Source organism: Gallinula chloropus (assembly GCF_964237585.1).
Source record: "Gallinula chloropus genome assembly, chromosome: 13".
Taxonomy (NCBI): domain Eukaryota; kingdom Metazoa; phylum Chordata; class Aves; order Gruiformes; family Rallidae; genus Gallinula; species Gallinula chloropus.
Genome location: NC_140098.1, coordinates 17,384,110 through 17,396,141, shown reverse-complemented (window position 1 = coordinate 17,396,141; position 12,032 = coordinate 17,384,110). Strand labels below are relative to the sequence as shown.

The 12,032-nt window shown below is 38.1% G+C and overlaps 1 protein-coding gene across 1 annotated transcript in view; it reads left to right on the top strand.

Moving 5' to 3' along the window:
• The window catches only part of CDH13 (cadherin 13), a 477,887-nt gene that overhangs the window by 270,156 nt on the left and 195,699 nt on the right, over positions 1–12,032 (top strand). The window contains exon 6 of the mRNA XM_084270008.1: positions 9,842–9,986. Within this exon, the coding sequence (XP_084126134.1) occupies positions 9,842–9,986 (145 nt within the window). The remainder of the gene's footprint in view (positions 1–9,841; positions 9,987–12,032) is intronic.

Sequence of the window (12,032 nt, the reverse complement as noted above, 5' to 3'; positions counted from 1 at the left end):
GGCTTTGAAGGACTCCTAGGTGCGGCTTATCACTTGAAATCTGACAGTGTAAAGAGGATGAGATGTCATCCCAGGAATGCTGGCAGAGCCGGAAACTTGGGCAGCCTACTGCATGCCCTCCAGTCCATCTTGTGCTGTGTACAAGTGCTCTTGCAATTCCTTGTTTTGTTGCTTTAAAATACAGAAACCTGGTTGGTTACATCTATAGGGGACTGGTATAAACTTGAGTGATCCTTGACTTCTAAGACCTTTTCCTACTCATTTGTAGGAATAGATATGTTAAGCAATAACAACAAGGAAAAAAATATATGTGTATGTGATATATACCTGACATTTACACTGACCTTTATTTCTTATGCCTAACTAAGTCAGTCTTCTTGTCACCGACACATTTTAGACCTTGGATTTTTGTTGTTCGTCTGATTAGTTACGGGTCCTCTCTGACCCTGTTGCTTCTTGAATTCTCTGAGATTGCCCCATTTGGAGTTATTTTCAAGGAGTAAGAACAGTGAGCAGTGCTTGGATACTGCTTGGAGCTTTTTAAAAGAGCAAAGCTATTTCTCCCTTTTTTTTTTTTTTTGTGAGGAAGGGTCTTTGTTGTTTTTGTGGTGCAGCATCAAGCCTAAAAAATCTGGCACAGTTTATGACTTAATCCTTTATTTCAGTCTTATTTCCTCTCTTTTTGATTTTCTTTAATTTAATATTTTTGTGGTGATTAGACTTGATTGCTTTGGTGAATCCTGATATCTTTTCTCTCATCCCCACCCCCCTCTTTTTGAGGGGGCTCAACATGTGTTCTCTTGTGATATGGGAAGATTTTAATTAGTATTTATGTGATCATCCGTAATACTTTTGGTCTGTGTGAAGTACACATGCCTTCACTTGAAGAGCTGCATTGCTCCACAGATTTGAGGGATGTCCTTTTCATTTGTTCGCTGATGTTATTTTTGGAGTGGGCATTCTAATTTCAAAACTCAGAGATAATAGTTGTCAGGGAGTATGCTTCAGAAGTAATTTTAATTCTATTTTTGTAGCTATGTGAGAGAGACCCTTAGAAATATGCAGCTTTCTGTTGTGAGGATGCAGAAAATTATTTTCAGATGTGGTTTTGTGTCTATACGGCTGTAGAATAGTGCTTAATGGGGGGAAAAATGAGACACTGAGAGGACAATCAGGTTTTCAAAGCTCTTTCAAAGGTGTTTTGATTTTAATAGGATATATTATCCAGTCTTGTAAGGCACTTTGAAAAATCACACTGTGCGCATGTTGGTAGCTTAATAACCTTTGTAAATCTAATTTTACATCACTTGCTCAGCAAGGGATAGAATTTAGCTATCAGTCTTGTATTCGGAGATCAAAAAACCTAGATTCAAGCTTGATTTAAATTTTGTCTGGTGTACAGCTTTGGTGAAGTCATTTCATCTCTGTTTCTTCTCCCATCTTTTGCCTATCTTATTTATGTAATTGATTTTTCTTTTGAAACACTGTTATATTGCATCAGTTGATTCCATCAGTTCCATCATTATTAGTCAGGATGGTTGCGATCAGTTTGAGTGCCTCATACGTCCTTTATGTCCACTTCTGAGACAGAGATGGTGATTTTGAGCCTTTTAGAAAGTTCTTCCATTGCTTGCATGTCAGTAGCCCACAGGCACAGCAGGGCTTGTGCTTGAACCCAGAGCCCATGGGGACCAGGCTGGCAGGAACTTGGAGCAGGTACTGCTGTGCCCTGCTGCACAACGGGGTTGAGATAACACCAGTTTCTTGAAGGCTCTGCTCTCAGTTCCTTTGTTCACTGTGGCTCTTGCATACTAAGTAGTTAAACCCAGTTTTATCCTGTGCCTCCTGTTCAGGGTGTAGTTTCTTTAGACAGTGACATTCATCGATGGGACTAGATTTTTGGGATGGGGGAGTGGAATCTAGGATAACATGGACTGAAGCTTTGAAAACCTGCCAATTACTGGCATTTGATCTTTTATATAAAACTAAATATTCTGGGAGTATCAGAGGGAATCTGCCACATGCAAAGAATTACTACTTTATTTAAAGATTAAAAATATGAAATCTTGAAACAATAGTCACAGGAACTCACAAGAGTAAATCTTGTCTGGCTTAAACTGACACAAATAAATGACTTGGTGACCAGCTCTGATTTTAATGTTTAAAAACTGTTCTGGAGAATGAGTGATAAAAATGAGATTAAGTTTTCTGTTTTATGGGTTGGTTTGTTGTTTGGACACCCAAGAAAAATGCTACAAAATCCCAAATTCTTTATTTTATTTTTAATGACTGGAAAACCTCAAAATAATTTTTGAAATTGAGTTTAGTGTTGTCCCTCAGAAAAGGCAGAGTTCATTTTGGTACAAGCTTTCTATGAGTATGTATTTAATGTATTCTTTTCTCTGTGGTTTATGCCATAATTCTTTGTATCTGCATTCTGGCTCACAGAAAAGAGGCAGTTATATACTCACAGCAGAGAAGAATTTTCCAGACTTAAGTTCTGTATGAAAACAACACCCTTTTAGCAATGTTGTGACTTGGAGACGCGCAGCTGTGGAAGAAAACACATTTACCATGACACTGATAGCATTACAGTGTATATACATTCAATTAGAGAAATCATAATTGCTTGGTTCGGTGCTATGGAGGAATTTTAATATATTATTAAACTAAAATGCTATACATCAAATTTATTTTAGCTTCATTTTACAGCAATAAGTGTATTTCACTAATGGAATCTTCTAGGCATATTCTGTAAAGTGAACTGCAAATCAAGACACATACTGTAGTACTGCCAGTACAGGATAAAGAGCCTGGAAAACTCCAAATACTCATCACTAGTTTAATCATTCCAGATTTATCTTCTTAAACTGAGGAAGATCCTTCCCCCAAGATGTAGTGGCTTTTCTGGATTGCCAGTGCCAGGAATCTTCTTCCACTGTTAATTCTTTCAGTTTTATGTTCTTCAGTGTGTAGAGCATATGCAGTTACAGTGTATATATTGCCCGACTTACCGTGTTTTACAGAGAAAAATGTAAGCATTCACAAAAGGTTCAGTTGCTGTTTTAATTAGTTTACTTAGTGATATCTATAGAGTCCTGAAATTCTTTAAAGGAGATTAATGTTTTGAAATTAATTCATTTTGAAAATGAATTTTTTGTGGTAAAGAACTTAAGTGTTTTTGAGTACTGTGTGTATATATACGCATACAGAAGGATTATCCTTTTGTACTACAGTAATAGTAGGGAATTCTTTGGTTATTTGAACCAACCCCATTTTGATTATTTTAACTAGAAGTGCTGCCTTAAAAAAATTGCCTTGTTTTCCATAAGCCTGGAGCAAGACTGGATCACTATGTTATGCTTTTCTATCAGTTACATCACTTAAAACGTTTGCTTTCTGAAGGCAGGCATGAGACACCCAGCATTTGAAGGGTGATTAAATGATAAGATATTTTGCAAATGTCAAAAACGAAATAGGATAGAGTTTAGGAATGCTTGAAGTGAGGACTTCTTTGTGATAAGCTGATGATTACTTTAAAGAGCTAGTAGGAATTCAAAACAATCTTTGTGTTTCAAAGTCTAAAGGCTTTTTGGGCATTGCATAGATCCTTGTTAGGAGAAGAATGAATCGGAAGACCTAGAGCAGTTGCATGTAAATGTTTTACAGCTTAGGGTAAAAGAAATTCTGCCTTCAGGAAGCTCTCTAATGCTCTGTAGTTTCTTCTGGTAGTGTTTTTCCCAGCAAACATGTTTGAGATAAAACATGTCCAATAAAGACAGAGACCTCTCTCAAAACAAAAGCCAAGACACTTCTTCCCCTCTAGTCTTCATGAGTGTGAAACTTACAGAAAAATACGGTGGTACCTATAATCATCAAGGTGGTGCTTTAGGCTTTCAAAAGTCCATGTACTGAACATTAACTGAAAGGAAATGTTCACTGTCCTCGTCCTGCAATGATCCTTTCGGACTGGCACTGCTTATATTTCATGTGTGAAGGTAGTGTGTAGTGGCACGTCAGTGAAAGGCCACAGGACTCTTACTAGATAAAAATCCAATAAAATTAGACTAATAAATATCTATATTTTTAAGGAATCTATCTAAATTTTTGAGTGGGTGCCTTATCAAGATAAAGCCTCAGTGAGATGCTCATAGGAGTACTTAGGATAGGTAATTAATCCCTTCCTACCTAGGCTGTAACTCTCAATGTGAACCTGAATTCTCCCATTGCAGGTAATAGTGCCATTTTTTGCCATCATCTGTACAGCCTTGTTCAAGTAGTCGATACCTGTCATCAAGTAGTTTGAGATAAAATTAGCCAGATCTATTAAAGCAATGTATTTTGGTTTTATATCCTCTGGCTTTATCTATTCTTGTGTAATATAACAATTAGCTAATATTTTATTCATATTCTTAGTAGCGGGAAAATTTAATTGTAATTAATTTTTGTGTGTCTGAATTATTGTCTTCTCTGAGTTATTTTAGGTAATTGCATCAAATTTTTACTGAAACCTTTCACTACAAAGAGAATTTCTTTACTGCTTTTTATGACTCAAGATGGCCAAAGAATTCTTTTTTCCTTTCACCAGAAAATTGCCTACATAAAAACCTGCAAGTCCGTTGTCTTTCTTTACTGTCAGTGTACACTTAAAAGTATTCTTAGTAATATTTCTAATCAAGCTTAGAAATAAATATTGCCAGTGGTGGTCTGTACCTACCTCAAAGTAACTGACCTTGGGACAGACAGTGGTGTAACAGTCTTTTGTAATGATGCTGGGCTCCTCTCAGATCTTTGAGTGTACCCTAATTCCAGGAGGATGCACCTTTCCTCGGCCAGATTTTACTCTTCCTCTTCCTGCTATGGTGGGTTGGAGCAATGGGATGAAAAGCTCATGAGCTGAGATGAAGGCAAAAAAACATGCAGTGTTCTTCTCTTTCTTGCACACACTTTCTAGAGGTGCCATCAGCGTGTCTGGGGGCTTGTCTGTGCCCTGGGGGAGTGGGACTGGCTAGAGCAAGGATGGGGCAGCCCTGACCTTGCCTCACAGTGACCCCCACTGCCAACACTGCTGTTGGGTGAAGCTGGGTATGAGCAGCATGTAGGAAAAACATCTGTTGAAACAACTGGAAGAATTCTGTAAGAAAAAAGAGTCCAGTGCAGGGCCACCAAGATGATGAAGGGAGAGGATTCCTTTCCTTATGAGAAGAGGCTGAGGGAGCTGGCCCTCTTTAGCCTGGAGAAGAGGAGACTGAGGGGTGACTTCATTAATGTTTATGAATATGTAAAGGGTGAGAGTCAGGAGGCTGGAGCCAGGCTCTACTCAGGGGTGGCAGCAACAGGACAAGGGGCAGCGGGTGCAGCTGGAGCAGAGGAAGTTCCATGTGAATGTCAGGAGGAACTTTTTCCCTGTGAGGATGACAGAGCATTGGAACTGACTGTCCAAAGATGTTGTGTAGTCTCCTCTTGAGACATTTAAAACCTTCCTGGATGTGTCCCTGTGTGATTTAGTCTAGGTGATCTTGCTCTGGCAGGGGGGTTGGACTGGATGAGCTTTTGAGGTTCCTTCCAACTCTTAATGTTCTGGGATTCTGTGATAATTCTGTGAGAAACATTCTTATCGGCAACGAGTTGGAAATTAAAATTAGAAGGCAGTTAATGACTAAAAACCTGTATTAGACTTTGAAGATAATTAAGTACTAAAAGATATTCCAGGTTTACTTATGAAAAACTTCTAATTTATGATCTCATTTTGTGTGGGCCATTGGCTGGCTGGCTGCAATGTAAAAATAGACATTTACATGCAGAGAAGGAAGGTGGCTATCCAGAATCATTTCACCAAAAGCAATAAATGAATGGAAACAACCGTTCTGTGAAGAGAAACCTTTGAAATTACTTTAAGTAATGGTAAGAATGAGACTGGTTATCTTTTGCTGTAAATGTTGTTGCTGACTGCAGAGCGGAAAGGAATCAAGACTATATAAAATAGAAGTGTTTAAAAGAGGTTTGCGTAGCTTTGAATAAGTTTACTAAACTCCCAGTAAAATCCTTGTATTTGGGTGATGAGAAAGATCCTCGCTTCAGATACAGTCAGGGAAATTGGATGGGATGTCAAGAAGTCCCTTTTGAGAACAGAGAGTATTGAAAGGGAGTTTGTCTAGACAAACAGTCTAAAATCTATTACTGCTTGCAGTTTTCAATTTTATATTGCTTTTCCCTGTTTTATTGTTGTGCTTAATTTTATCAGTGTTTCTCAGCTATATTAGAAGCAATATCCAAAGTCTGCTTTGTGTACTCTCCTGGAGACATGTGTTGTGAGGTGTAACAGTTCTCATAAGCCCATGATTATTCTTTGCATTTTGCATGTATACTTTTCTCACAAAATGAAATTGGGATTTGGCCTCAAGTGTTCCTGACCAGGTGATTGGTTAGATTACAACGAACCTAACTTCATCTTTATGAACATAAGTCCATAAATTTTAAGTTGGAACATTGAAAGCGTAGGCAGCCTTATCAGGTTTTCACATAAATAAAGAGCTACAGAGCTCTGCAGGTTTGTGTGGGGGTTTTTTTGACAGTTTGCCCAAACCTGGCTCCACGCTCACCGCTTTTCCTTCAAGTTATGTTGCTTTGCTCAGGTAGGAACTTAGATATTTCTGAATGTTTAATTACAATCTCTTGCAATCAAAAGCATGAATGCACTATCTTTCATACATCAGTCAAGTTTTGTGTTAAAACTGGAGAGCCTTTCCTGCCTTTCTTCTACATTGAAAGACAGAAATCTCCCTCTGCTGATAGTCTGGCACAATCTCATTTTCCACCTGGTTTTATTTACAGCTTGGTCAAAGTAATTTGTTTTTTTTCCCTCTTGCATGTATTGGGTTTTTTTAGTAACAATATACTTTTGTTGATATTTGTTTTGCTTCTTTGCTTTGATAGTTATTGTTTTGTGGGTGGTAGGACATCATGGACTTTTTATGAGGTGTTGGCAATGTGAGATACTGAGCAGCTTCTTTCACAAGCTAGTCATGTAACGATAGGTGGCCAGAGTTTCAGTGCTTCCAGGCTTCTATTTTGAAAACCTTGTGGGAGTGTGGGTTTAAAAGGAGCTGGTGAGTTAACTCAGAATTCTTAGGACAAGCTGGAAAATATAGTACAAAGGCTAATAAAATTAAGTCCTCTGTCATCTTAATAAAATGAAGCAGAGATCATATAACCATTCTACAGACTTGTCATGACAACTTTTTTGGACAGTTGATCTCAGACACAGTGGACTTGGCAATGATAAAGTCATTCTATTTCAGCCATTAATAAGAATCTCCTATTCTCTTCTTAATCAGTGAAAGTCTAGGGGAAAAAAACCTCTAATGTTAGATCAGCCTTTGCTTTAGATGACTTATAATTTTGATAAAAGAGCTGAAGTAGTTTTTTAAATTTAGTAAAGCCTTTGTTCTTTCCAGTGAGCAGTATAGTCACTTAATATTGAGAGATAGATTAAGGGCAAATTATCTTGAATTTGAAAATGAATTTGCTGGAATTTCACAGAGAAATATTGCTATTCTTCCATTTCCCAAAGCAATTAACATAGTTCTGATGAGTCAACATTTACTGAGATAAATCTTTTTGTCAGCAGTTTCCAACTGTATCTAAAGCTGTATCTAGCTTTAATGTAATTCAGTAATAAGACAGCGTTTTCCTTCCTAGTGCCCACTGTATCATGTGCAATCCTAAGATTATCACATTGACTTTAGAGTACAAACCATCCCTGGAAGAAAAGGGGTGTGTGTCCCCATAAAGCTTCAGCTGTGCCAATGTGACGTGAATCTGTTGTCTTCATGTCAGAGTATTTGTTTGCTTTTAAGCTGTTAAGATATATATCTGCTAAAAAATAAGGCTTGGGCTTACAAGAACAATTCCCAGAGAAATAAGAATAACCACTGGGTAGATGTTAAAATGGACTGTGACACTATTTATGTATGTGAGTAGATACGTTACTCATAACAAATACTCCTACTCACACCCAGCACACTGAACTGTAAGTGGGATGCATAACAAAATACACAGAGATGTGGTAATAAGCCATCCATTTTAATAAGGATTTAGATTTCTGACCTAATTCTTTCCCAGTAGGATTTATCACTAGTTTATAAATATCTTATAGGTATAAGACATGGCAGTGAAGAATAAATTAACAGAATAAACAAAATGCTTAGAGACTTCAAGCCCCTGCTGCTACCACTTGCTCAGGGAAAGACTGGAAGATGGTTATATTAAATAATGTCTGTGCTCAGGTTCACTTTCTGGCTGGCTTAACTCGATTAAACACTTGAGTCTGGGGGCTGGGAGGGTTCACTAAAATGAGAGCTGTGCTTCTGAGAAGTTCATTGCTGGTGACATCTTGGTGAGGAGAGAGAATTACAGTTATAACATGCAAAGGCAATCAGAACTTTGTCTATTCCTGAGAAGCTTTGGCATTGTTTTGGCCTAAAAATTAAACTTTTGTTGCTCATTGTGACTTTCCATTGCAAGTGGATTGGAGCCATACATGATATGAGTTTTCCAGGTCTGGACATACATGCTGCATGTGCCAGCTTTATGTTCAACAGGCACTTCCATGCGCAGGGATGTGAGTATTAACTTGAGCCGTCAGTTCTCAGATGGCCAAGGCCAACGGCATCCTAGCTTGTATCAGGAATAGCATGGCCAGCAGGGCCAGGGAGGTGATCACCCCCCTGTACTCAGCTCTGGGGAGGTTGCTCGTCAAACACAGTATTCAGTTTTGGGCCTCTCACTACAAGGAAGACATCGAGGCCCTGGAGCATGTCCAGAGAAGGGTGATGAAGCTGGTGAAGGGTCTGGAACACAAGTCTTCCAAGGAACTGCTGAGAGAACTGGGACTACTTAGTCTGGAGAAGAGGAGGCTCAGGGGAGACTTTTATTGCTCTTTACAGCTGCCTGAAAAGAGGTTGTGGTGAGCTGGGGTTCAGCCTTTTCTTGCAGATACCTAGCAATAGGACAAGAGGGAATGGCTGCAAGTTGTGCCAGGGGAGGTTCAGATTAGAAATTAGGAGAAATTTCTTCTCAGAAAGAGCAGTTTAGTATTGGAACAGGTTTGCCCAGGAAGCTGGTGGAGTCACCTTCCCTTGGGGTGTTCAAGGAAAGTTTGGATGAGGTACTTAGGAACATGGATTAGTTAGTAATATAGGTGTAGGGGGACGGTTGAACAAGATGATCTTGGGGGTCTTTTCCAAACTTAATGAGTCTGTGATTATGTGTGTACTGCTTATATAGGATGGCATATGTCATTCTGTCCTTCCATACCTTATTAGAACAGCTGGAGAACTGTCAAAATTGCCTAACATAATACTTCATGCCACCATAATTAAGAAAATGTATTTACCATGTTTAATGCATTCTAGCTTTTTTTTTAAAGAAAAATGCTCCTAACTGAGCATTAGGAGACATACCAATTATACTGTGATAGTACCATATATGTTCAATCTAAATATGCTTGAAAAATGTAAAGAAACAAATTCTAACCAAATATTCACATGATTATTATCATATTTACAGAGTGGCTTTTTATTTTTCTTATATTCTCATCATTTCTTCCTTCAGGGAATATGGTGTTTTCAAGGCGTCCAGGGGTACCATGATTTGAATGTACATCTGTCTCTTTTACTTAGATGTAAAATCTGCTTGAAGCCTGGTCCCAAAGCATGGGAAGGGTATCTTTGGCAGGGTCTAGTTTACAACAGCACAGATCCAATCTATTTTTAGTCTTTCTTTTTGCTTACTGTAATAGTGAACTAACGAATTTCCTTCTCTCTTTTTGTTCACACAGCTTGAAGTGGAGGTCACAGATATAAGTGGGAAAACCATCGATGGTCCAGTCCGCCTAGATATTTCTGTTATTGATCAAAATGATAATAGGCCAATGTTCAAAGAAGGACCCTATGTTGGTCATGTCATGGAGGGATCCCCTACAGGTAAGTCCATGCTAATCATATCTCTATAAATAGCACTTGAATAGATTCTGCGTTGATAAATGCACTGTTATATCAATTCTCTGGCTGATTTTGTCACTTGTTGAATTCCTCCCTTGCCTAAAAAGGTGGGAGCAGCCCTTTAGCACAGCAAGTAATGATTTTTGAAAGACAGTCTCTGCAGTAAAAAAAGGGGAGGAGAAAAAAAGTAAAATAACATAGTTTGGAATGAAAGTTTCCATTTAGGTTTACATTTTTTCATTCAAATCTGAAATCAGTGAAGACAACCCCTGGGTTAAGGTTACGATTCAGGCCAAACAACATGTATGATTTCCGTTCAGACTGGAAACTCCACCTTTCTCTAAGGTACATGCAGATGCAACAGTTTCAACAAAATATAAACACACTTTGAGAGTTAAAGTTGGTAATGAAAATGTTCTGATTAAATTCATGGTTGATTTTATCTAATGATAAAATTCTCACAGCCACCTTCAGCCTCATCCAAGCACTGAATCAAACCCATTCACTGAAAGAGTCTTCTGCTGAAAAATAAATAACACTCCTGTAGGCATCTCAGATCTGTCCTCACGATCACAGAGTCAGTGTCAATGTCCGTGAAGTCCATTGATGAGAGATGTATAGTTACGTAGGAAAAGATACAGGACTCTGAAACTTGCTGGAAGGATTTTTGTGTCCTTGTTCAGATGATATTGTTTTGCTTTCAGCTCTTTGTTACTGCCTTCCTGTGTGTGTTTTCCTGTGGGGCCATAATTATAAGTAGCAAATCCAATGGAATTTTCTAGTGACTTTCCACGTATTTATAGACTCTAAAATTGCACTTACATGTTGTCTATTGTTCATTAGAAATATCAGAGGTTTTTCTAATAAATAAATCTTGAGAGACTTAGTGTCACAAATTTAAATATACAAACCTTAATATTAAAGTGAATGCTTCTATTGGCCTTCCTTGCTGTTACTATAAGACAGATTCTCCAGCTTTCTATTGTTTTCCAAAACAACATTTTTCCTTAAGGATTTGGAGATTTAGTTCCTTAATTAGGGAAAGAGACAGAACTTAGAAAATTACCGTGAAATGTTGTGCCAAGGCCCTTTTAAGGACTTTCCTTTCTCTACCACTGGAAAAACTTACAAGTAGAAGAAACAAAAGAAAACATGGAAATAGTGTCATATTGTTTTGGGTTTTTTGTTCTGCCTGTGAATAATTAAAGAATCTTTTGTGTATGGTGCAGCTGAGGATGGGGTCTGGGGGTGTTTTGATACAGGTTCTGTGTTACTAAGGCCACTTCTCATTTTGAGCATGTGTGTGATTTTTGAACTCAAAATAAACACCACTGGTTATTTGGATATCTACAGTTCGTGTGTCATCATAAGAGAAAGGCAAATACCTGAGCATAATTACTGAGAATATAAATTTATGTATGTATTACATGAATATTCAACTGAATTTCAAAACTGGGCTTGCCACAGCTTATAATTAGTGATGAAAATATGTGAATGGTAGGAGATACAGTAATGTACCTATTGCCTGGTGTATCTTTCCTGAGGAGATTCTGCAATACAGTTAGTTGTCAGTTAATTAGCTATTTTCATGGAAAATTGTATTCCTGGAAGCAGCCTAGATTTGAAGTCGAACAAAAGTACACTCCAATGAGCACTCAGAGTGACCACCGATGCTTTCAGATTTCTGTTGGGAGGCCTTTTCCTTGATAAACTTCAAACTTAAGATGATATTAAAACAAAAAAGAGAAATAATTTGGGGTTCTGGAGGGGGGGGTGGGTGGGTGTGTTTGTTTTGGGTTGTTTTTTCGTATAAATTCTGTAATTTCTGCATGAGACATACATGTATGCCAGGAAAATACTGGTTGAGCCTGATTCAGTGACACGTATGGCAGTTTTTCTCCTGACTGTAACAGGTTTTGCATTTAAAATACTGCTGATTTCTCACATTTTTAAGTTATGACCCAGTTTATTTCCTGTAGATCTCTGGTAAATTCAGCGGTCAGCTATAGGGTTTAGGATCTGCATCCT